This window comes from Phyllobates terribilis, unplaced genomic scaffold (assembly GCF_046119375.1).
Source record: "Phyllobates terribilis strain yellow unplaced genomic scaffold, ASM4611937v1 Scaffold_11__3_contigs__length_659146591, whole genome shotgun sequence".
Lineage (NCBI taxonomy): Eukaryota > Metazoa > Chordata > Amphibia > Anura > Dendrobatidae > Phyllobates > Phyllobates terribilis.
The window spans coordinates 598,955,586-598,982,588 of NW_027362771.1; the positions used below are offsets into that span (position 1 = coordinate 598,955,586).

General features: G+C 46.9%; 1 protein-coding gene across 3 annotated transcripts; it reads right to left on the bottom strand.

The window, feature by feature from the left end:
• On the bottom strand, positions 1-21,595 carry GPC2 (glypican 2). 3 transcript variants are annotated; one of them, XM_073654444.1, is made up of 11 exons: positions 21,451-21,595; positions 18,751-18,933; positions 17,874-18,032; positions 13,407-13,720; positions 12,673-12,753; positions 12,172-12,337; positions 6,971-7,101; positions 6,375-6,509; positions 6,161-6,297; positions 5,449-5,624; positions 1-1,423 (listed from the first exon to the last, which is right to left on the bottom strand). In XM_073654444.1, exons 2-11 carry the CDS (start codon positions 18,902-18,904, stop codon positions 1,176-1,178), a joined length of 1,701 nt encoding a protein of 566 aa, XP_073510545.1. In that variant the 5' UTR covers positions 18,905-18,933; positions 21,451-21,595; the 3' UTR covers positions 1-1,175. The 3 variants fall into 3 exon arrangements, with proteins under 3 accessions (XP_073510545.1, XP_073510544.1, XP_073510546.1); XM_073654443.1 differs by having other exon boundaries at positions 21,436-21,582; XM_073654445.1 differs by having other exon boundaries at positions 21,427-21,545.
• Positions 21,596-27,003: the final 5,408 nt, after the last annotated feature.

A 27,003-nucleotide genomic window follows, 5' to 3' on the forward strand; every position in this document is an offset into this window, starting at 1 on the left:
ACAGTGAGAGATGGAGCAGATGTGAGAGCGAGCTGCTGTGACAGCGAGAGATGGAGAATATGTGAGTGAGCTGCTGTGACAGCGAGAGATGGAGCAGATGTGAGAGCGAGCTGCTGTGACAGTGAGAGATGGAGCAGATGTGAGAGCGAGCTGCTGTGACAGCGAGAAATGGAGAATATGTGAGTGAGCTGCTCTGACAGCGAGAGATGGAGCAGATGTGAGGGCGAGCTGCTGTGACAGCGAGAGATGGAGCAGATGTGAGAGCGAGCTGCTGTGACAGCGAGAGATGGAGCAGATGTGAGAGCGAGCTGCTGTGACAGCGAGAGATGGAGCAGATGTGAGAGCGAGCTGCTCTGACAGCGAGAGATGGAGCAGATGTGAGGGCGAGCTGCTGTGACAGCGAGAGATGGAGCAGATGTGAGAACGAGCTGCTCTGACAGCGAGAGATGGAGCAGATGTGAGAGCGAGCTGCTCTGACAACGAGAGATGGAGCAGATGTGAGAGCGAGCTGCTCTGACAGCGAGAGATGGAGCAGATGTGAGAGCGAGCTGCTCTGACAGCGAGAGATGGAGCAGATGTGAGAGCGAGCTGCTCTCACAGCGAGAGATGGAGCAGATGTGAGAGTGAGCTGCTGTGACAGCGAGAGATGGAGCAGATGTGAGAGCGAGCTGCTGTGACAGCGAGAGATGGAGCAGATGTGAGAGTGAGCTGCTGTGACAGCGAGAGATGGAGCAGATGTGAGAGTGAGCTGCTGTGACAGCGAGAGATGGATGGAGCAGATGTGAGAGCGAGCTGCTGTGACAGCGAGAGATGTAGAAGATGTGAGAACGAGCTGCTGTGACAGCGAGAGATGGAGAAGATGTGAGAGCGAGCTGCTGTGACAGCGAGAGATGGAGCAGATGTGAGAGTGAGATGCTGTGACAGCGAGAGATGAAGCAGATGTGACTTCTGGCATCTTGCTTGTTGCAGTTATGTAACCTTGCTGGATGTGAGGCAAACACATTCCCTGTGATTATGGTGTAATATGATGGTGCCATTGTGCAATCTTTAGCCGTGTGACGTGTGTCGCAGCCAGTGTGCTTGTGTAGCCCCGCGCTTATGTACAGAAAACCTGACACCACAGTACGTTGTAGTTTCCGATCTCATGCAGATCAGGACAGAACCCAGATCTGCAATCACACAGTTACTAGAAGTCCTGCCATTACCGCCATGAGAATGATGATATACGGGGAACAACCAGGCAGTCCTGCCCCAACATTGTACTTATTCCCACCCCTCCTACCGCCCCTCCCTCTGCCGCCTGCGCCCCTCGTCTTGTCTTTGCTGGGTCGCTCTTTTCTCTCTACGTCGCCTCCCTGGACTTTGATAGTAGGTTTCTCTGTTACAGGGTCCCCTCCGCCTGAGCCCCCACTGCCTTCATCATCTAACGGAGAAAGGAAAAACATGCAAACGTTACGGTATTTTACAGCACCATACATGCAGTATATTACGGTATATATCAGTATACTACATACAGTATATTACAGAATATATATCAGTACACTACAAAGAGTAATATTACGGTATATAGCAGTACATTGCATGCAGTATATTACGGTATATATCAGTACACTATTATTATTATAACGCCATTCATTCCATGGCGCTTTACATGTGAAGAAGGGGTATACATAGCACAAACAATTACAATAAATTTTGTACAATACAAGTCGTTGACTGGTACAGGAGGAGCGAGGACCCTGCCCGCGAGGGCTCACAATCTACAGGGGATGGGTGAGGATACAGTAGGTGAGGGTAGAGCTGGTCATGCAGTAATGTGGTGGAGCGAGGGTTACTGCAGGTTGTAGGCTTGTCGGAAGATGTGGGTCTTCAGGTTCCTTTTGAAGGTTTCCACGGTAGGCGAGAGTCTGATGTGTTGGGTTACAGCGTTCCAGAGTAGGGGGGAAGCACGGGAGAAATCTTGTATACGATTGTGGGAAGAGGATATAAGAGGGAAGTAGAGAAGGAGATCTTGTGAGGATCGGAGGTTGCGTGCAGGTAAGTACCGGGAGACTAGGTCACAGATATATGGTGGAGACAGGTTGTGGATGGCTTTGTATGTCATGGTTAGGGTTTTGAACTGGAGTCTCTGGGTAATGGGGAGCCAGTGAAGGGATTGACAGAGAGGAGAGGCCGGGGAATAGCAAGGGGACAGGTGGATTAGTAGGGCAGCAGAGTTTAGGATAGATTGGAGGGGTGCGAGAGTGTTGGAAGGGAGGTCACAGAGCAGGAGGTTGCAGTAGTCAAAGCAGGAGATGATGAGAGAGTGCAGTAGTGTTTTTGCAGATTCGTGGTTGAGGAATGTGCAGATCAGGGAGATATTTTTGAGTTGGAGTCGACAGGAAGTGGAAAGGGCTTGGATATGTGGTTTAAAGGAGAGTTCAGAGTCCAGGGTTACCCCGAGGCAGCGGGCTTGCGTGACTCGGGAGAGTGGGCAGCCATTGACTTTGATGGATAGGTCAGTTGGGGGGAAGTTGAGTGAGACGGCGGAAAGATGATTAATTCAGTTTTGTCCATGTTAAGTTTTAGAAACCTGTCAGAGAAGAAGGATGAGATAGCGGACAGACATCGTGGGATTTTGGTTAGTAGGGAGGAGATATCGGGTCCAGAGAGGTAGATCTGTGTGTCATCAGTATAGAGGTGATACTGAAAGCCATGGGACTCTATGAGCTGTCCCAGGCCGAAGGTGTAGATGGAGAAGAGCAGAGGTCCTAGGACTGAACCCCCAACAGATAGGGGGCGAGATGAGGAGGTGGTGTGTGAGTGGGAGACACTGAATGTCCTGTCTGTTAAGTATGAGGAGATCCAGGAGAGGGCCAAGTCTGTGATGCCGATAGATGAGATAGTCTGTAGTAAGAGGGAATGGTCCACTGTGTCAAAGGCAGATGACAGGTCCAGGAGGAGGAGGACAGAGTAGTGTCGCTTGGATTTGGCGGTTAGTAGGTCGTTGGTGACTTTAGTCAGGGCAGTTTCACAGGAGTGATGTGGTCGGAAACCAGATTGGAGGTGGTCAAAGAGGGAGCAGGAGGAGAGGTGGGAGGACAGTTCAGAATGGACGTGTTGTTCCAGTAGTTTTGAGGCGTAAGGGAGAAGTGATATGAGGCGATAGCTAGACACAGAGGATGGTTCAAGGGAGGGCTTTTTGAGGATGGGTGTGATCGAGGCATGTTTGAAGCATGAGGGGAAGACACCAGTTGTTAATGACAGGTTGAAGATGTAAGTTAGGGTTGGGATGAAGACTGTGGTGAAGTTAGGGATGAGGTGGGACGGGATTGGGTCATGTTCGCAGGTGGTGAGGTGTGATTTGGTGATTTGGAGAGTTGATCGTCTGTAATTGTGGAGAAGTTGGTTTTGGAGGAGGAAGGTTGAGTAGATATGAGGAGGGGCTGTGGGGACTTTAGGCAAAAGCTTTGTCTGATAGTGTCAATCTTCTGCTTGAAGAATGAGGCAAAGTCTTTGGCTGAGATGAGAGGAGAGGGAGGAGGTGTGGGGGATGGAGAAGAGAATTAAAAGTTTTGAATAGCTGTTTAGGGTTGTGTGACAGAGAGGATATGACAGCTGAGAAATATGTTTGTTTTGCTGCAGTAAGTGTGGACTTGAAGGTAGTGAGGGACTGTTTGAATGCGATGAAGTGCTCGTTGGAGTGGGACCTTTTCCATTTCCACTCAGCAACCCTGGAGGCCCTTCGTAGTTGTTTAGTCAGGTTGGTGTGCCAGGGTTGCCGGTTGAGTGGGCGAACTGTGGTATGTGTGAGGGGGGCGACCGAATTGAGAGCTGCAGCTGTTGTGGTGTTATATAAAGTGGCAGCAGCATTTGCATCGTGTAATGAACTTATGCCTGTGAGAGGGCGAAGGGATTCAGAGAGTGAGTGTAGGTTGAGGTGTTTGAGATTTCTGCGAGGGTGTGCAAGTTTGTGGAGCACTTGTGCACCTGGAGAGGAGAGGAAAGAGAATGTGAGTAGGTTGGTGGCAGAAAGAGGGAGAGGTGAGCTAGAGAGGTTAGAAATGGAACAGAGGCAGGTGAAGATGAGGTCCAGTGTGTGGCCATCTTTGTGAGTGGGGGCTGTCAACCATTGAACAAGGCCGAAGGAGGAAGTGAGGGATAGAAGCTTGGAGACAGATGGGTGGGATATCAGCGGAAAGGAAATGAAGCAGCCAGGTGGTGAAGTGGTCAAAGAAGGTGGTGGCTGGTCCTGGGGGGACAGTAAACGACGGCCAGTTGGAGGGGGAGTGGATGAGCACACAGTGCACCTCAAAGGAGGGGAGAGTAATGGAGGGTGGCAGTGGGACATGGGTGAAGGAGCAGTTATCTGACAGGAGAAAACCTACTCCTCCACCATGCTTGCCATTGGAGAGAGGGGTGTGAGAAAGTTGGAATTCACCGTACGAAAGTGCAGCTGGAGAAGCTGTATAAGAGGGGATGAGCCAGGTTTCGGTGATGCCAAGGAAGGAGAGTTTGTTAGTAATGAAAAGATCATGGATGTAGGAAAGTTTGTTGCATACGGAGCGAGCGTTCCATAGAGCTCCTGTTAGAGGGACTGGGGAAGAGAGGACTGGGCGGATGGGTATAAGGTTAGAAAGGTTGCAAGAGTTTGTGACAGATCGTAGATAGCAGGCAGAAATGACTGTAGGGATGTGGTGAGGAGGGCCAGGATTTTGGAGAGAAAATGCCAGCAGTCAGAAGGAGCAGGGAAAGTGTTAGCAGGTGGGAGCAGGAGAGGGTATGAGGTGGCTGTCTGTGTTTGGAGACACAGGATTGAATGTTAAGGAATAGTTCTGAGGAGGAGGTGAGATGAATGGAGAGGATGGAGGGAGAGAGGAAGAGTTCCTTACTAGGTGTAGGGATTAAGGGGCTTAGTAGAAAGTGAAGGTCTATAGGGGAAAGAGTGAAAACAAACAAAAACATTGTTTACTTTGCCTGGGTATCCAGTTCCCTTCAGGTTCAATTCAGGATTAATTCAAATGCCACACTTGTTTCATTCACAGTTGGTGAATTCACACTGGCCAGACTACGTCAACCAGACTTAGACTTCACGATATATATGCTAGTAAATGCATTCAGCTGTTAAGGGGAGAGGCCTCTGACCCAGGTTTATGAGATAATGACAAATTGGGCCAGAACATGATTTAACACAAGCAAAGTGAAACAGGCTGGCCATAAAGAAAATAAAGTGTTGAAAAGGGAGTTGTGCTGTGGTCAGCTTACAAATATACCAGGTTAGCTCAGACAGGAATGGCAAGATAGATGACACATATGGAAAGATGGGTGTCGTACCAGGTTAGTTCAGACACTATAGGCAGTATACCACATGCAGCATATTACGGTACATATCAGTGTACTGTATACGGTATATTGTGTGACATAGAGGGGTGTGGTGCTTATCTGTAGCATACAGGCGGTCACACTTACAGGGCTCCTGCGTCTCGCTGTCCTTCCCGCTATACGCTGCTCTCAGTTTGCTCCTCACCACGCGGAGCTGCAGCCCCAGCTGACGGGTTCTGGGATCTGGAGGCGACATTGGCAGCTCCACCTCCGGGTTATTGATCTGATTGACGACGCCATCACCTGTTACCTGTGGAAGATACCTGGCGAATCACAATATGGAAGAGAGAAATGTCAGCAAAAAATACTGTAGAGCTAAAGGGATTATACAACTTTCTTCTAATAAGCTGCAAGAGTTAGATCCAGTGCTTGAGCTATGGTGGCCCTGCTGGTGCTTCTGGTGGCCGTGGCGGTCACATGTGGCACCACTGGCATCATGGCTGTCGTCGCTGAGCGGTGATGCCATTGCATGGTATGTGACTGCTGCGGCCGCTGGGGCATCAGCTCAGGATCTGCCGGGTAGAGTAGAGATAATTGCCTCGGCTTAACCGCCTTAAATGATAACAATTTGGCAGTCTACATTCACCACTAGGAGGAGCCCGTGCCATGACCTATAATATAATTTTTTTTTTTTTTTTTTTTTAAAAATGCTTGAAAAAATATATAAAAATTTGATTCATCCCCTCCCCAATTTTCAATAAAAAAAAAATCAAATCCGCATATTTAGTATCACTGTTTCCAATTAATAATGGACACACATCAGTCTGACAACCAACAGGTCACGTTGGCCATTGCTCACCTTCCTCGGGTCTGTCCGTTCCAGCACCGGTCCTGGTTACTGAGACCGGCCGACACCCGGTGATCCGAACACAGAGACAGAGGGAGAAGTTTCCAGAGGCCGCGCAGTTGTCGGAGTTTGGAGACCACGTCTGACACCTGGGCACAATAAAATGCCATGTAAAGGAGCATAATGGGCAGATAATGGATAGCTATGGTGACCCATCTTTTCTCACCAGCCTGTCGATGTTGGTGCCGGCAGCTGAGGTGGGCTTCTCCTCGTTGCTGTACACATGGAACGTCCTCCTTGGCTCTTGCAGAGGGGAGCGTTTGGTTCGGGATGGACGAGGGGTGCCACATGACTGGAAGATCTGTACAATGACATTGTAATCACTTGTACTGAGGACACAGGAGGCCGAGGCTTTTATACGGACCCTTGCTTGTGACCCACAGCTCTGCCGTCCCTGTAGTGAGCACTGACTGCAGAGAGAGCTCCGACAAGCCATCGCTGTCAATCACCAGTAAGAGAGGCGGAGACATGCAAAATCAGAAGGTTGAACAGTGCACTGAGTTTCTTGGCCACACCCAGGGTGCACCAAGCAACCTGACCCAAACTCAACGGCCTCCCAAGCATACATGAGGCTGATAAGTTCAGGTCAAGAGACCCGTGGCCAGCCTGTCCATACTCAGAAGTGTGAATCCACAATTACACAGACAGTAAGGAAGACCCCTCTCTCCTGTGATATTAGAGCTGCCCCCCCCCCCCCCCGACACCAACGCTGAAATCTCCGTATTGAGGACCGCTCTTACATCTCATTAGAGAGAGAAGTACCTGAGCCGTGAGCTGGACGCTCTCCTCCTGCAGGGTCATTATTGCCTCCGAAATCTTCACAGCAATGGACTCGGTGGCGAGTTCCACATTGAACGGTCCGGTGAGACGCTCGGCCACTTCCTGCAGCCCATCTACAAGGAGACACATGGCAGCGACACTAGAATGTGCTGTATAATATGGATCAATATTCACACAAAGAAGAAACGGTGTAAAAAGAGACTCCCGTCTCACACGTAGAGTGCAGTGTGATCCAGCTGGTAGTAATCGTCGCCACGAGACTCAGAAAAAGACCGAAGCGGCACTGGATGCCGGAGAAGAGGGTGATCTGTGACCTAACACTTATCACTACACTACTTATACATTCACATAGGTCCCCTGGAGGAACTAAATATATCATAAAAAAAATCATTCACATCCTACAGTAAAAAGTATAAAATCATCAGAAAAAAATCAGATTGTATTTTTATATTGTTAATTCTTGATGGAAAGTGAAATCCGGCCCAGAAAAGAAATAAATCAATGTACTAAGTGAGGAAAGCATTTAGAAGATAGCTATAAGCCGTAATAAATACTGTGAGTCTTACCACAAGAGCATGTTATATCTCCGCTGCTCCCTGGGGACAAATATATTGTAAATTAAATATCTAAAGCAGACCATATCAGATCCAACATATCTCAGCGGCCTGGCGAGGCTCCATTCACTTTATCATCTTGAGTTTTTGTTTCTACGTAATGAAGAAAATTCTGGAGAGGTGGGCTCTACCCTCCGACTTTTACAAAAATCCAACTTTCTCATTAATAGCAGTGGTGGACAGAGGAATTTGAACATCCAAAAGCAGTCCCAGTAGGTGAGAACAACCAACAAATGACCATATGGACCATCTGGTCGCCAGTGGCATGTGGTACCCTACGTCCTAAACTGTCATCGGTAGAAGCCATTAGCAGCATATGTGGAACCTGAGGAAGGTGTAGATGGGGGGCCCAAGAACAGCCTTGCAAGCCTGACATGTAAAGGCCTGATGCTTGATCGCACAGGAGGCCCTGACCGCCCTAGTGGAATGAAGTGATCCAAAAGGACAGTGGTTTGCCCTTGACCTTATAGGGTTCCACATAACAGATGTGAACTAGTTGGAAATGGCGTTTACATAGCCTATCAGGGATCAGGATGATAATCGGAACACCAAAAAAAGCCTCCAATAGAAGGGATAGACTACAATGGCCCTTTCCAGATACATACAGTGGAGGGAATGCTCGCGGAGGAGAGATTGGCTGGAGAAGTCCAAATAAGTGGAAGGTGATATTCTCACTGACGTAGAAGTCAGAGGTCACCTTGTCATAAGGAGAACAAGTAAGCCCCGCAGGAAAAAGCAACACGCACAGACACCTAACTTACGGAGGTTATGTCTACCAGAAATGCCACAGTCCCCAAAAAAAGCTAAGGTGAGATGCTTTGGAGAGGCTCAAAAGGAGACTCTTGGAGAACACACAGAACAAGGAAAAGGTCTCAAGGTACCACCGGATGCCTGAAGAGTGGATTAATAAGCTACTCCCTGAAGAAAAGTCTTGTTCCTGTTTGTGAGGAAGCCAGTGTACACTAGAAAAGAATGGAGAGGGCAGAAAAAAACATTTTCAAGGAGGTGAGGGAGAGGCCTTCATGTAGACCAGAGTCTAGGAAGAAGAATCCTAGAAATGGAGAAAAGCTTTGTATGGAAGTCCCTCTGTTCACACCAAACAAAGAAAAAATAGTAGGTTCAGTCTTAACTGTTGGCGAACTATACCTTTATAAGCCTTCAGCATGAGCTGGATAACTGAGGCAGAGGGACCCAACAGATTTCAGAACCTCATCAACAAATGCAGCGGTCTGAACGGACTTGAGATTCAATAAGGATCCTTGAGAAAACGGTAAGGGTAGGAAGGGAGAAGCTATATAGCATCTGCAACTAACAATAAAGCCGGAATACCATGCCACGCGAGGCCAATCCAGAGCTTTCAGGATTGCTGGAATGCCCTCCGCCTCGCCTTGACCCGCTTGAGAACATGGGGAAGCAGCAGAAAAGGAGGAAAAATATAGGATCTGCCAATGTAGGAAAGACCTACTGATGAAGGTGGGACGTGAAGGGGCGTGAAGGATTCCCCAAAAGGACATAATTGACTGAAAATATATGGGAGGACAACCACTCCCCTGGATCCGGAGTTTCTTTTCTCACAAAAGTCTGTGGCCATGGGACATGGAGGAATATGCAGAGAAGAAACGTGGTGGTCCCCCCCGCTGAAGGGCTGCTGGTGTCCTCCTGTTGGTTCAGGTAGGCCACTCATTTGAGTTGTTGGTCTGTACTTGGAGCGGGAGATCCCTGAGGGAGGACCATTGAGAAAAAGAGAAAAAGGATGGTTTTTATTTCCAGTATGTTGATCTGGGGGTGGTTTTCCATCAGAGAGACACAACCCGTAGTAGAGAACTAGACAGCACCTCGATTTCTCCAGGCTCGTGTTTCATCCAAGGCAGAACTAAGCTCAACCTTGCTTAGCTTTCAAGCATGGGCAAGTGTGGACTAGATTAGGACAGTGAGGCTGCTGGCTGTGATGGTCAAACACTGCTCCTCAATCTGCGAAACTCGTGTTGGTTGTCACCTGCCATTGAAGTGAAAAGAATGATCTGTCATAAAACAGAGGGGAGGCCAACAACCACAGTGTGAAGGCCTCTGCTGCATGGAACAGAAAAATGGATATGACGATTAAGGAGTCCACTGATATGTGTTAGAACTCTCCTGTTAGGTTTTTTCTATCTTGCTGGTCACATGACCTTTTTTGCCTATTTAGTCCTGCTCCGCCCCCTTGGCCTTGCTGGACTTCATTGTAATTTCTTCTCTTAAGCTAGCTTGGTGCTTAGTTACCTTTCTCAGTCAGTTTTCCTAGGTCGTCGGACCTTTGTTCTATGTTTTGTGTTTGTCTTTTACTGCTACAATTTCTGCTAGGAGGTGTCCAACTTTATCCCAGTCCCTAGTTCTTGTAGGGATCCCTTCCTTGCATCTATAGGTCTTCGTACAGACTAGCCGAGGACTTTAGCGGGTCTGATCGCAGGATCAGGTTCCCCGTTACATCGTAGGGATCTAGCTTAGTTCTATTGTAGGGACAGATCTCCTTTCTTTCCTTAGTGCTTGTAGCAGATCATAACAATATGTTTCATGAAGAACACTACCCACAAGGAGAAAGATCAATAGGGGAGAGCTTTTCTGGTGGGGGAAAAAAAACTACTCAGGTGTCGAAAGTAATGTTCAAATTTCTGATAGTTGATTGTTTAACCCCAAAAAAATAAACAAGGAATCCATGAAGAATTGGAGACTGGACAAATTCTGCTCCTTGGACCAAACCTTCACCAAAAGACTGTCTAAACAGGGGATGTTTGCCACTTTTCTGGCATGGAGTAACACAGTCAGGGTGAAGAACCTAAGTGCTGTTGAAAGTTTGAAGAACAGTGCGATAAACTAGAAATAAAGAGAACCAACTCCAAAGCGAGGAAAACGCTGGTGGAACTCAATGAAGGTGAAAATACATGTTGCGTAAGTCTACTGGAGACAGGAATTCTCCTAGTTCCAGTGATGTAACCACAGACCACAGGGAGTCCATTCAGCATCTTCATATCTGTGCCAATTAGTTGAGCCTTTGAGTCTAGGATGGTCTTCCAAGCTGCCCTCATTTGGAACTGCGAGCAGGTTATAATAACATCCCTGGAAAACGTTCCACGGTTGTAGTTGATGGCTCGGAAGAATGCGACAGCATGAGGTCGAAGCTTCATAGGAGCTGAAGAAATAAACCTGTTCCTGAGCAGGGTGTTGAAAACTATCTTGACTGTCTTGTAGCTGAGATATATCATTTCTCTCACCCAAGCAGCATTTTCTTTTAATTATTCAAATCTCTATGAGGGAGAGAAGATGTCTATTTACCCGAAAGGGTAATATAAGAAGGAAAAGATCTCCTTAAAGTAACATAAGGTCAAAGGGAAGTCTTTTCAGAAAAGTTTAAGCCCGAATGAGGACTGCCTGTAGTTGTAGGGACAGGAGGAGTTCTTGTTGCCTCTGTGGAAAGAAGAGTTGAGTACATAAGTGGCTGAGAATACGTGTGGTTTTGGGGGGGCAGATAAGTCTCATACTAAGTGCCATCGTTCTTGATGTCATGAGGGTGCTTCGCCAAAGCGGTTGTCTAGCCCAAGGATGTCAAGGAGGAGACGTACGGAGTGTGATAGACACAAGCTCTACTCCAGAAACACTCACAGGCGAGCTTGGCTGGGAAGCGCTCTACAGAAACAACTATACATAGAGAGAGACCCTAGTGAAACACCTCACTTGTTCGGGAAGATTTGGGTACTGAGGGGGACCTGGGTGAGAGGTTTAGATACTAGGACACAGCCATTTAGATAACCACAAGGTAAATGTTTGTCATTGTGCAAACAAAAGAAGTATGTAACCATATGTGCAGTGGGGATGTCTAGGAGGTCTTCCCAGGAAATGGACAAAGGTGCTTGGAAAAACCAATATAAATAAGCCCAGAAGGGTGCTTACTGGTACCAGAAAATACAGGATCCAGAAAGCCATAGTCTGTGTCCCTCAAATGGTGGCCAGGGTAGAGAGGCGGCTGGCTTTTCTGTTTGGATGCAGCTAGCGAGATGTAGAAAGGAAGGTGGCCAGGACAGGCAAGAAAACCCTAGAAAGATGTACCTGCAAGTACAGCCTGGGGGCTTATTGGGGGAGGAGGTTGCATGCTCTCTGATCTCCCTGACCCTAAGTTGAGCAGGGTAGCTTGGGGAGATGCCAGGCCATGCTGAGCATGGGGAAAGTTGCAGCCTAGCTGCATGAAGAACCAGGGCTTTGATTAGTGAGGCTTTCCATCCACGAGAAACCCCCCTGGTGTGGCAGCGTCAGGTGTCCTGGCGCTCTCGTCACAATGGGCTGCTTCACTCACACTTCCCTCATGTGAAACTCAGATGTCCAGGTAAAGTGCGAGCGCTGCAGCCAATTAGTGGCTGCTGATTGACTGCAGCACTCACGTAACATATCTGTGGCACACAAGTGCCTGGAGACCCGGCACCGAAATCGTAGATGTGGAGGAGAGTGTAACCTTTATTTTTATTTTACTTGGGTGACTACAGCACTTACAAAGGGGTTACCCAAGTAGTGGTGACTCCTTTATCTAAAAGTAACACTCACCAATCAAACTGTTCCAATCGGCATCCATGTCTGCCTGGTGGGCAAGGCAGCCCTTCATGACATTTAGACAAAGGCCGTGACATGGCAGCAGGCCGGTGTGACCTCTGCATAATGGGCAATACCACATCCGCATGGCGGCTCGGAGACAATCAGGAGGAGGCACGGTCTAGAAAGAGAGAGACAGGAGTGAGGGAAATATCAGCACAAAATCTGTACCTCCCAACTTTTCAAGAAGCTAAAGAGAGACAAATGATTGAGGGCGGAAAAAATTTTAGGCCATTCACTTAACCACTTCCATTTACTATTTCATCTTCCCTTAAAGAAGATGTTAGAAAGTGATGAATGAAGGTTCATAAAGCCGAGATCTGGAGAGATCAGTAACTCAGTGGTAACCTGTTCATATAACGTGGCAAAGACCCAGCGAACAGCACCTGATCTCTCGGCTTTCTGACCCTTGTGTGTGAACTAGGAGCAGTCTGGATTAATCAGCCGCTGTTGTACCTTGGTTGCCCTGCTGATGATGTCACTTGCCGTTGCCAGTCCTTGGACCAGTGTCCTGGCTGCTCCCAGTGCTCGTGTGACCTGGAGAAGATGGATTATGATAGTTATAGTAACTGCCTATGGAAGAGTCATGTTGGACTTATTCCCATCTCCAAGATTCTATCCCAATATGTAGTAGGTGTAATAATAATATTAGCAAATATCTCCAATAAAAATGTAGTATAATTCTGATTCATTATGTTGCTTACCTAATGTGCAGGGCATAGTAGTATCTTAGATATCCATGGTTACGACCACGGATATAGTGACAGCTAGTTCTTATTGGTCATAACCATGGATATCTAAGCTACTACTATGCCCTGCACATTGGGTAAGTGACATAGCAAATAAGAAGAACTACACTACATTTCTAATTGGAGGTATTTGCTAATATTATTATTATTATTATTACACTTACTACATATTGGGATAGGATCTTGGAGATGGGAAAACCTCTTTAAAGTGTTATTCACAACTTAGATACAGGGAAAATATATATTTTTGTACCGTGTTAGCCAGTAGCGGGTCTTAATGTCAAGGTCTGTTGTGAGGGCAACACTTGGAGTATAGACGGCATTGGGGTCTTTCCTAGGTCCCCAGGGCCGATGGTATAGGGATCCTCCCACCCCCAATGATGTCATTGAGAAACCAAGTGACCAGATGACAGGGGGCTGTGAGAACTTTCTCCACCAGACCTGTATGCGAAGCCTCCGAGGGATGTCTCCGAAGGGTCTCAGCTCCTCGGCTCTCCGACCGGCGCACTCCATGTAGTCGGCACTCAGCTCATAATGGGGTAGCAGCAGCCGCAGTGTACGCTCCAAAAGTGCAGCCCAAAACTCGGAGAGGGCGTCGGCCAGCCGGCTCGCTCCGCCTCCCATATAGTAAGCTCGCAGTTCTGAGAAGAGAGTGCTGAAGAGAGCGGCATTCTGGGAGTAAAGATGTCCGTAAGAGAGGGCAAACATGGCTGAGAGAGAGTTCTCCGAAGAGTCAAGAAGTGCGAGGAAAAACTCTGCAAAAAAAGGTAAAATAATGATGAACAGGAGACAGGGAACACGGCCTCCATCATGACTTGTAGAGGTTGCAGATTTCTCTGAAAATCTGGGGGAATTCACAGCAAAATCCGCAACACGTGAGGTCTGATAAGACTGTGACATCCCCGCTGACCGCAATCCGGAAAATACACATCTGATCGGCAAAAGACATGTGTGAAACGTTTGGGTAAAATTTCCTCAATTCTGATAATTTCCTGCTTACAATTCTTGTACTGAAAATCTGCAATGTACAGTACAGACCAAAAGTTTGGACACACCTTCTCATTTAAAGATTTTTCTGTATTTTCATGATTATGAAAATTGTACATTCACACTGAAGGCATCAAAACTATGAATTAACACATGTGGAATTATATACTTAACAAAAAAGTGTGAAACAACTGAAAATATGTCTTATATTCTAGGTTCTTCAAAGTAGCCACCTTTTGCTTTGATGACTGCTTTGCACACTCTTGGCATTCTCTTGATGAGCTTCAAGAGGTAGTCACCGGAAATGTTCTTCCAACAATCTTGAAGGAGTTCCCAGAGATGCTTAGCACTTGTTGGCCCTTTTGCCTTCACTCTGCGGTCCAGCTCACCCCAAACCATCTCGATTGGGTTCAGGTCTGGTGACTGTGGAGGCCAGGTCATCTGGCGTAGCACCCCATCACTATCCTTCTTGGTCAAATAGCCCTTACACAGCCTGGAGGGGTGTTTGGGGTCATTGTCCTGTTGAAAAATAAATGATGGTCCAACTAAACGCAAACAGGATGGAATAGCATGCCGCTGCAAGATGCTGTGGTAGCCATGCTGGTTCAGTATGCCTTCAATTTTGAATAAATCCCCAACAGTGTCACCAGCAAAGCACCCCCACACCATCACACCTCCTCCTCCATGCTTCACGGTGGGAACCAGGCATGTAGAGTCCATCCGTTCACCTTTTCTGGGTCGCACAAAGACACGGTGGTTGGAACCAAAGATCTCAAATTTGGACTCATCAGACCAAAGCACAGATTTCCACTGGTCTAATGTCCATTCCTTGTGTTCTTTAGCCCAAACAAGTCTCTTCTGCTTGTTGCCTGTCCTTAGCAGTGGTTTCCTAGCAGCTATTTTACCATGAAGCCTGCTGCACAAAGTCTCCTCTTAACAGTTGTTGAAGAGATGTGTCTGCTGCTAGAACTCTGTGTGGCATTGTCCTGGTCTCTAATCTGAGCTGCTGTTAACCTGCGATTTCTGAGGCTGGTGACTCGGATAAACTTATCCTCAGAAGCAGAGGTGACTCTTGGTCTTCCTTTCCTGGGGCGGTCCTCATGTGAGCCAGTTTCTTTGTAGCGCTTGATGGTTTTTGCAACTGCACTTGGGGACACTTTCAAAGTTTTCCCAATTTTTCGCACTGACTGACCTTCATTTCTTAAAGTAATGATGGCCACTCGTTTTTCTTTACTTAGCTGCTTTTTTCTTGCCATAATACAAATTCTACCAGTCTATTCAGTAGGACTATCAGCTGTGTATCCACCAGACTTCTGCACAACACAACTGATGGTCCCAACCCCATTTATAAGGCAAGAAATCCCACTTATTAAACCTGACAGGGCACACCTGTGAAGTGAAAACCATTTCCGGTGACTACCTCTTGAAGCTCATCAAGAGAATGCCAAGAGTGTGCAAAGCAGTCATCAAAGCAAAAGGTGGCTACTTTGAAGAACCTAGAATATAAGACATATTTTCAGTTGTTTCACACTTTTTTGTTAAGTATATAATTCCACATGTGGTAATTCATAGTTTTGATGCCTTCAATGTGAATGTACAATTTTCAGTCATGAAAATACAGAAAAATCATTAAATGAGAAGGTGTGTCCAAACTTTTGGTCTGTACTGTATATGCCAGGTGTGGACATACCCTAAAAGTTAGATTTGTGCCCAGTGACAGTGCCGCACGTTCCCCAAGTAACAGGGTAATGCGATACAGTATTAGCACCAAAATATATTGCCATAATCTGCTGAACGCAATACCTCTGTCCAGTGCCAAAATAACAAAGCCACACGGTCCCCAGATACAGACCATATAACAGTGCCGACCATATCAGGGCCTGTATACCAGTGCCGACCATATCAGTGCCCGTATAACAGCGCCGACCATATCAGGGCCCATATAACAGTGCCGACCAGATCAGTGCCCGTGTAACAGTGCCGACCAGATCAGTGCACGTGTAACAGTGCCGACCAGATCAGTGCACGTGTAACAGTGCCGACCAGATCAGTGCACGTGTAACAGTGCCGACCAGATCAGGGCCCGTGTAACAGTGCCGACCAGATCAGGGCCCGTGTAACAGTGCCGACCAGATCAGGGCCCGTATAACAGTGCCGACCATATCAGGGCCCGTATACCAGTGCCGACCATATCAGTGCCCGTATAACAGTGCCGACCATATTAGGGCCCGTATAACAGTGCCGACCATATTAGGGCCCATATAACAGTGCCGACCATATCAGTGCCCATTTAACAGTGCCGACGATATCAGTGCCCATTTAACAGTGCCGACAATATCAGTGCCCATATAACAGAGCCGACCATATCAGTGCCCATATAACAGTGCCGACCATATCAGGGTCCATATAACAGTGCCGACCATATCAGGGTCCATATAACAGTGCCGACCATATCAGGGCCCATATAACAGTGCCGACCATATCAGGGCCCATATAACAGTGCCGACCATATCAGGGCCCATATAACAGTGCCGACCATATCAGGGCCCATATAACAGTGCCGACCATATCAGGGCCCATATAACAGTGCCGACCATATCAGTGCCCATATAACAGTGCCGACCATATCAGGGCCCATATAACAGTGCCAACCATATCAGGGCCCATATAACAGTGCCGACCATATCAGGGCCCATATACCAGTGCCGACCATATCAGTGCCCGTATACCAGTGCCGACCATATCAGTACCCGTATAACAGTGCTGACCATATTAGGGCCCATATAACAGTGCCAACCATATCAGGGCCCATATACCAGTGCCGACCATATCAGTGCCCGTATACCAGTGCCGACCATATCAGTGCCCGTATAACAGTGCTGACCATATTAGGGCCCATATAACAGTGCCGACCATATCAGGGCCCATATAACAGTGCCGACCATATCAGTGCCCATATAACAGTGCCGAGCATATCAGGGCCCATATAACAGTGCCGACCATATCAGTGCCCGTATAACAGTGCTGACCATATTAGGGCCCATATAACAGTGCCGACCATATCAGGGCCCATATAACGGTGCCGACCATATCAGGGCCCGTATACCAGTGCCGACCATATCAGGGCCCGTATACCAGTGCCGACAATATCAGTGCCCATATAACAGTGCCGACCATATCAGGGTCCATATAACAGTGCCGACCATATCAGGGTCCATATAACAGTGCCAACCATATCAGGGCCCATATAACAGTGCCGACCATATCAGGGCCCATATAACAGTGCTGACCATATCAGGGTCCATATAACAGAGCCGACCATATCAGGGCCCATATAACGGTGCCGACCATATCAGGGCCCGTATACCAGTGCAGACCATATCAGGGCCCGTATACCAGTGCCGACAATATCAGTGCCCATATAACAGTGCCGACCATATCAGGGCCCATATAACAGAGCCGACCATATCAGTGCCCATATAACAGTGCCAACCATATCAGGGCCCATATAACAGTGCCGATCATATCAGGGCCCATATAACAGTGCCCACCATATCAGGGCCCATATAACAGTGCCGACCATATCAGGGCCCATATAACAGTGCCGACCATATCAGGGCCCATATAACAGAGCCGACCATATCAGTGCCCATATAACAGTGCCGACCATATCAGGGCCCATATAACAGAGCCGACCATATCAGTGCCCATATAACAGTGCCGACCATATCAGGGTCCATATAATAATGCCAATAATATCAGTGCCGACCATGGCAGTGCCCATATAACAGTGCAGACAATGTCAGTGCCCATATAATAGTGCCCATATAGCAGTGCCGACTATGTCAGTGCGAACTACTATACTAATGGTAGTAGAAGTAAAGTGTTGTGAAGGAGACGTACACACACGTCCGCACTCACCCTGGAACCTCTTCCTCGCCTTGGTTAACACTCCGGTGGGATAGCTGGCGGTCTCATTGACAATGCGAGCCAAATCCCTGACGCTCTCCTCACTTAGCCGCTGCTCAGTCTCACTAGGACAACACGTATACTCCTGAGGACATATCCGAAGATGTTCCCCTACAGAACACAGCAAAGTACATTATCAGTGTAATTGTCACGCCAGGTGTGGGAAAGACTTAGTGCAACACAGAGGGGAAAGGGAAAGGGAGCCCAGACACTAGGGAAAGGGGGAAGTGAAGACCTCCTAGTCTTGTCTAGTGTCACCCTGTCTCAACTACCATCCCTATATTGGCTCTTCAGCAATCGTCGCATGCGTGCCTCGGCCTGTCTTTCCCTGGCGCATGGCTAAGGCTAGGCATGGGAGGAGATGAGCACTAGCCGACCTCCACTAAACTCTATAGACAACAAGAGTAGACAAACGGGGGAGAATGCTTAGCTTTAGGCGACTCCAGACAAATGCGAACTCGGTCTCAAGCTCCAGAGAGGACGAAGTGCTGCTCCTGCTAAGCCTCACAAGTAGAAATGAATATAGTCGGCACCTCCCTCTCAGACACACCAGGTATATATACACCCCGGCCAGGGAGCTAATTACCAGAGGGAGGTAGAAGCAAGGTCCTAAAGACAGCCTCTCATCTAAGAAGATGTCTGTAATGCCAAACGTAGAGATCTCCTGCAACAAACTGACGGCGAATGTCTGTCACCTCTAATACACCAGTGACAGTAATATATTGTCATAAATCATACACATTTACCTTACAGGGACAGATAGGATAGTGTGTCCATACAGTCTATCTGCATATATAGTAATTACGGGACATATAAGTGGCTGATGTACCAGATATTGGGGTCCGGACCTCCGGGATGTCACTCAGTCCCCTGTCTCTAAGCTCCCGGGCAGCATCCACACAACTTCGCACTTCATTAGCCCTGACATTGAGGATTTCAGGGACAGCGGTCAGCAAGAGGAGGACAAGTCTATATCCGGGCATGACGGCCGGGGTCTCTGTACAGGAGACGTCTGCAGAACATCAGAGAGCGATATGAGAGTAGTGATACAGATATTACAGTGCACATTGGTCCGATGTAGAGAAATGGAGAATTGTATGAGGAATTACATACGATGGATAAACTGAGAGTACAGAGAGGAGAGGGAAAAGAATAATATATAAAGATATAGTCATCTCAAGCAGGGCTGTGGAGTCAGTAAGCAAAACCTCCGACTCCTCAATTTCCATAACACCGACTCCGACTCCAACTCCGACTCTCTCATACATGGCTCGTGTTTAAGTGATAAATTTACTGTAGCACAGATTCATCTCAGCTAAAAGTCTAGACCCTTAGATCAGGAATAGGACAGACATTTATAGGACATTACATAACTTTCTCAAATTCTTTTGAAAAAATATTCCCCACAAACTGCATTGAACTACTGTACCCGATTTATTATATATTTTATGAGTCGGAATTGGTCCATTTAATACCGACTCGACTCCACGACTCCGACTCCACAGCCCTGGTCTCAAGAACTTCAATCAGCACTATACACAAGAAACAGGAACCTATATAGACGCAGTACAGGGAGGTATATAGATACAGCTTATAGATATATGGGGAAATTACACACAACGGATAAACTGACAGTACGGAAAGGAGAGGGAAAAGAATAATATATAAAGATATAGTCGTCTCAAGAACTTCAATCAGCACTATACAGAAGATACAGGAACATATATATATACACAGTACAGAGAGGTACATAGATACAGCTAATAGCTATATGGAGAAATTACAACACCAAGAAAGAGAAGTGGTGGTGGAATAATGGAAATCACCGGATGGAGACGTTACTGATCTGCAAATGATGAAAAAATGGAGAAAAAAGTAATAAAAGATCTCAATTTCTTCAGTCTGGAGTCTGAGCCACGTGAAGAAATCCCGGCACTTCCTGCCTCGGCTGCTATCACTGAGGTTATTATTAATGGTCGTCTGAGCAAGGTGCTGCCATTGAATGTACAAATCATCAAGATCCGCTGTCGGCAGCTCCTGTGTAATCACCGACCAATGGCATTCCCATGTGCTTGTTGGAGACAAGTCCAGAGACGCTGCAGCCATGGGAGCAGGTTTAGGCCACGCAGGCGACTCACAGTAGCACAAGCAAGATGTGGCCCGGGGGTTGTCGTGTAGAAAAATGGCTCCTGGGACTCTGTGGAGAAATGGCCGCACCACTAGGTCCACCACCAATGTAACGCTGAGCTGTTAGTGCACCGGGAATGAAGACTAGAGGGAGTAGGACAGGTGTGACATTCCCTTGTGAAGACTTCTTCATGGCGTTGCCCACGTGGTCTCCAGATACAGAGCGAGGGCTGGAATGGAGCAATGGCGGCTGGAATGGAGGTCTGTCCTCTTCAGCGATGAGTCCTGCTTTTACCTTGGACGCAGTGACAGCTGGAGATTTGTCTGGAGACCACGTGGACAACACTATTAAGAGGCCTTCACGAGGGAACATCACACTGGTCCTACTGCCGGGATTATACTGTGTGTGGTGGCATAATATAGACAGTACCGATATTTAGGGACCGTGTAGAAATAATGTAGAGATATACAGTATGAGGATAGTGTAGCAATATATATTGGGACAAAGATATCTATGGGCAGTGTAGAGATATATGGTCACAGTATGGATGTATAGGGGTCGTGTCTAAATATATAGGTAGAGCTTAGATATATTTAGGAATAGATATAGATATATAGGGAAAATATAGAGATATATACAGCAGTACAGAGATATATAGTGGCAGTATAGGCATATGGGCAGTATAGATACATAAGGGTGTTGTAGAGATATACAGGGGCAGTATAGAAATATATAGGCACAATATAGCGATATAGGGGCAGTATATAGCTATATAGGTGCCGTATAGGGATATATAGCGGCAGTATAGAGCTATATAGGTGCCGTATAGGGATATATAGGGACAATATAGCGATATATAGGATAAGTATAGAAATATATAAAGACAGAGTAGAGATACATAAGGATAGGTGTATATGGGGCAGTATTCAGAAATATGGGGCAGTATTGAGATATATATATACCTGAATATTGCCCCGTATATGTATACAGTGACAGTATAGAGATATATGGAGAGCCTTTTGAGCAGCACAATGAGGACACAGTACAGATATGGAAACCTTGAAAACATATAAAGCAAAGGAAAGAGAAATGGAAAGTATACAGACAGGGTAGAGATGTATACAGCCCATACACAGACAATAGGGAGCGCACAAGCCCTGCCATTAGTGACAGACATAGGGGTGATGCGGAGGCTGTATATATATACACAGATACAGTAACACAGGTGACTCTGGAGAGGTCTACACCATGCCCATACACAGATCAGCTGCATGGATGGAGGCTCCCTGTACTGCAGGTATATACAGCAAGGAGCAGCACACACAGGCACACACAGACCCCCCTATACACACAGATATAAGGCAGATGCCCGCATACATTACATACACAGCAGCCACGTACAGAGCTCAGCACAGACCCCGGCGCTGCATCAGCTGGAAGACAAAGAGGACGTGCGCCGCCCCGCGGTCCTAGCGCCCACGGCTGCTGCTGACTCACTGTATGGAGAGCACAGACAGGGGGCGTGTACAAGGGGGAGGCCAGAGACCACCCATACATCACTGATCCACACCTAGAGCATCTGCCCAGGCTGCAGGACGTGATAGATATTACATAAGCAGATAGGCAGCTATGCTATACCAGGCAGATACATATACTTATATATTAGACAGCTATATACTGTATTCAGGTCCCCTCCTGGTTTTGTCAGTGAGATAAGCACAGAGAGAGCTGGTGATGAGCAGAGGGTGTCCACTCCTCTTCCTGTGGGGTCCCATCTGTCACTCTGTGGGGGGTGATTTGCCATGTCAGTGACATTAAAGGGTTATTCCCATCTCCGGGATCCTATATGTAGTAGGGGTAATAATAATATATCAAATAATATCCAATAAGAAATGTAGTGTAGTTCTTCTGATTCACTATGTTGCTTTCCCCAGGTGCAGAGCATTGCAGTAGTTTGTGTATCAATGGTTAGGACCACCAACAGCTGTCACTATATGAGTGATCGTAACCATGGATACCGAAGCTACTGCAATGCCCTGCACATGGGGTAAGCCACATAAATTATCAGGAGAACTGTACTACATTTCTAATTGGAGGTATTTAGGAATATTATTATTATTACACCTACTACATATTGGGATAGAATCTTGGAGATGGAAATACCCCTTTAATGTTGGTAGCAGGTACCCTGCTCACACACTGCCGGCGGTCCTACCACCGACTGCTTTACGGCTGACGTACTCTACGTACCAGTAATGGTGGTCCTCTCATAGGTTAGGGGCATACATAGAAATCATGGGGCCCCATAGCAGAAGCTCTAATTGACCCCCCCCCCCTCCTCCCCCAAAAAGAAATAAATATATTTTTCTGTATCACAGGCTTTACAATGTAATTTTCATCCTGCTGAAGTCCTAGATTCCTCTTTCATTGCCCCCATAAAGTATGATGCAATAAAAGGGCCCCCCAAACACAGTATGATACCCCCATGGTGCATTCCTCCACATGCACAGTATAATGACCCTACTGTACCCCACCTCAACTTCCAAGGCAAAGTATAGTGACCCTAACACAGTATAATCCCCCAACTGTGACCCCCACACAGCCCCCCATACAGTATAATGGCCCGCACTAGCCCTCCAAACAGTGTGATGGATTCCACACAGCCTCAAACAGTATAATGGCCCTCACTAGCCCTCCATACAGTATAATGGCCCGCACTAGCCCTCCATACAGTATAATGGCCCGCACTAGCCCTCCATACAGTATAATGGCCCGCACTAGCCCTCCATACAGTATAATGGCCCCACATAGTCCTCTATACAGTATAATGGCCTCACATAGTCCTCCATACAGTACAATGGCCCCTCACATAGCCTTCCATATAGTATAATGCGCCCCCCATAATCCTCCATATAGTATAAGATATAGGACAGTGAAGTGATGAGGGTGGTGAAGTAGGATTGTTTGGCCAGATGAAGGGCAGAGTTATAGGTTTTGAGCATGAATTTATAGTGGATGAAGTCCTCTGCTAAAAGTGATTTTCTCCACTGACGCTCAGCACACCTTGAGGAACGCTGAAGACAACGTGTTTGCATCATGTGCCAGGGCTGCCGTTGTTTGTGTCGAGTCTTTCTGCGTGTAGAAGCTCCTGCTTCATCTAGGGAACAGTTTTTAATACTTATGCAACATTTATTAATTGAATAAGACCCTATTGCGCCCTTGCATTTTTCAAGTGCCCCCATAATAACAGCGGCATCCACAGTGCTCCCATAATAACAGTGATATCCACAGTGCTCCCATAATAACAGTGATATCCACAGTGCCCCCATAATAACAGTGACATCCACAGTGCTCCCATAATAACAGTGATATCCACAGTGCCCCCATAATAACAGTGACATCCACAGTGCTCCCATAATAACAGTGATATCCACAGTGCTCCCATAATAACAGTGACATCCACAGTGCTCCCATAATAACAGTGATATCCACAGTGCCCCCATAATAACAGTGACATCCACAGTGCTCCATAATAACAGTGATATCCACAGTGCTCCCATAATAACAGTGACATCCACAGTGCTCCCATAATAACAGTGACATCCACAGTGCCCCCATAATAACAGCGATATCCACAGTGCTCCCATAATAACAGTGATATCCACAGTGCTCCCATAATAACAGTGACATCCACAGTGCTCCCATAATAACAGTGATATCCACAGTGCTCCCATAATAACAGCGATATCCACAGTGCTCCCATAATAACAGTGATATCCACAGTGCTCCCATAATAACAGTGACATCCACAGTGCTCCCATAATAACAGTGACATCCACAGTGCTCCCATAATAACAGTGATATCCACAGTGCTCCCATAATAACAGTGACATCCACAGTGCTCCCATAATAACAGTGACATCCACAGTGCTCCCATAATAACAGTGATATCCACAGTGCTCCCATAATAACAGCGATATCCACAGTGCTCCCATAATAACAGTGACATCCACAGTGCTCCCATAATAACAGTGACATCCACAGTGCTCCCATAATAACAGTGATATCCACAGTGCCCCCGTAATAACAGTGATATCCACAGTGCTCCCATAATAACAGTGACATCCACAGTGCTCCCATAATAACAGTGATATCCACAGTGCTCCCATAATAACAGTGACATCCACAGTGCCCCCATAATAACAGTGATATCCACAGTGCTCCCATAATAACAGTGATATCCACAGTGCTCCCATAATAACAGTGATATCCACAGTGCCCCCATAATAACAGTGACATCCACAGTGCCCCCATAATAACAGTGACATCCACAGTGCTCCCATAATAACAGCGACATCCACAGTGCCCCATAATAACAGTGACATCCACAGTGCTCCCATAATAACAGTGATATCCACAGTGCTCCCATAATAACAGTGACATCCACAGTGCCCCATAATAACAGTGATATCCACAGTGCCCCCATAATAACAGTGACATCCACAGTGCCCCATAATAACAGCGACATCCACAGTGCTCCCATAATAACAGTGATATCCACAGTGCTCCCATAATAACAGTGATATCCACAGTGCTCCCATAATAACAGTGACATCCACAGTGCTCCCATAATAACAGTGATATCCACAGTGCTCCCATAATAACAGTGACATCCACAGTGCCCCCATAATAACAGTGACATCCACAGTGCTCCCATAATAACAGCGACATCCACAGTGCCCCTATAATAACAGCGACATCCACAGTGCTCCCATAATAACAGTGATATCCACAGTGCTCCCATAATAACAGTGATATCCACAGTACTCCCATAATAACAGTGACATCCACAGTGCTCCCATAATAACAGTGATATCCACAGTGCCCCCATAATAACAGTGACATCCACAGTGCCCCCATAATAACAGTGATATCCACAGTGCTCCCATAATAACAGTGATATCCACAGTGCTCCCATAATAACAGCGATATCCACAGTGCCCCCATAATAACAGTGACATCCACAGTGCCCGCATAATAACAGTGATATCCACAGTGCTCCCATAATAACAGTGATATCCACAGTGCTCCCATAATAACAGCGACATCCACAGTGCCCCCATAATAACAGTGATATCCACAGTGCTCCCATAATAACAGTGATATCCACAGTGCTCCCATAATAACAGTGATATCCACAGTGCTCCCATAATAACAGTGATATCCACAGTGCCCCCATAATAACAGTGATATCCACAGTGCCCCCATAATAACAGTGATATCCACAGTGCTCCCATAATAACAGTGATATCCACAGTGCTCCCATAATAACAGCGACATCCACAGTGCCCCCATAATAACAGTGATATCCACAGTGCTCCCATAATAACAGTGATATCCACAGTGCTCCCATAATAACAGTGATATCCACAGTGCCCCCATAATAACAGCGATATCCACAGTGCTCCCATAATAACAGTGACATCCACAGTGCCCCCATAATAACAGTGACATCCACAGTGCCCCATAATAACAGTGACATCCACAGTGCTCCCATAATAACAGTGATATCCACAGTGCTCCCATAATAACAGTGATATCCACAGTGCTCCCATAATAACAGTGACATCCACAGTGCCCCCATAATAACAGTGACATCCACAGTGCCCCCATAATAACAGCGACATCCACAGTGCCACCATAATAACAGTGACATCCACAGTGCCCCCATAATAACAGTGATATCCACAGTGCTCCCATAATAACAGTGATATCCACAGTGCCCCCATAATAACAGTGACATCCACAGTGCCACCATAATAACAGTGACATCCACAGTGCCCCCATAATAACAGCGACATACACAGTGCCCCTATAATAACAGCGACATCCACAGTGCTCCCATAATAACAGTGATATCCACAGTGCTCCCATAATAACAGTGATATCCACAGTGCCCCCATAATAACAGCGATATCCACAGTGCTCCCATAATAACAGCGATATCCACAGTGCCCCCATAATAACAGCGACATCCACAGTGCCCCCATAATAACAGTGATATCCACAGTGCTCCCATAATAACAGTGATATCCACAGTGCCCCCATAATAACAGCGACATCTACAGTGCCCCCATAATAACAGTGATATCCACAGTGCTCCCATAATAACAGTGACATCCACAGTGCCCCCATAATAACAGTGACATCCACAGTGCTCCCATAATAACAGTGACATCCAAAGTGCTCCCATAATAACAGTGACATCCACAGTGCCCCCATAATAACAGTGACATCCACAGTGCCCCCATAATAACAGTGATATCCACAGTGCACCCATAATAACAGTGACATCCACAGTGCCCCATAATAACAGTGATATCCACAGTGCTCCCATAATAACAGTGACATCCACAGTGCCCCCATAATAACAGCGATATCCACAGTGCTCCCATAATAACAGTGATATCCACAGTGCTCCCATAATAACAGTGACATCCACAGTGCCCCCCATAATAACAGTGATATCCACATTGCCCCCATAATAACAGCGACATCCACAGTGCCCCCATAATAACAGTGACATCCACAGTGCCCCCATAATAACAGCGACATCCACAGTGCTCCCATAATAACAGTGACATCCACAGTGCTCCCATAATAACAGTGACATCCACAGTGCTCCCATAATAACAGTGACATCCACAGTGCTCCCATAATAACAGTGACATCCACAGTGCCCCCATAATAACAGCGACATCCACAGAGTCCCCATAATAACAGCGACATCCACAGTGCCCCCATAATAACAGTGACATCCACAGTGCCCCCATAATAACAGTGACATCCACAGTGCTCCCATAATAACAGTGACATCCACAGTGCCCCCATAATAACGGTGACATCCACAGTGCCCCCATAATAACAGTGACATCCACAGTGCCCCCATAATAA

What these genes read in the sequence shown, in the direction of transcription:
- GPC2 (XM_073654444.1), bottom strand. Translation starts at nt 18,904, where the DNA reads ATGCCCGGATATAGACTTGTCCTCCTCTTGCTGACCGCTGTCCCTGAA. An exon ending in CTCGGAGGCTTCGCATACAG is followed by an intron (nt 12,754 to 13,406) that starts GTCTGGTGGAGA and finishes CATCTTCTCCAG; the next exon opens with GTCACACGAGCACTGGGAGC. An exon ending in TCATCAGCAGGGCAACCAAG is followed by an intron (nt 12,338 to 12,672) that starts GTACAACAGCGG and finishes CTCTCTTTCTAG; the next exon opens with ACCGTGCCTCCTCCTGATTG.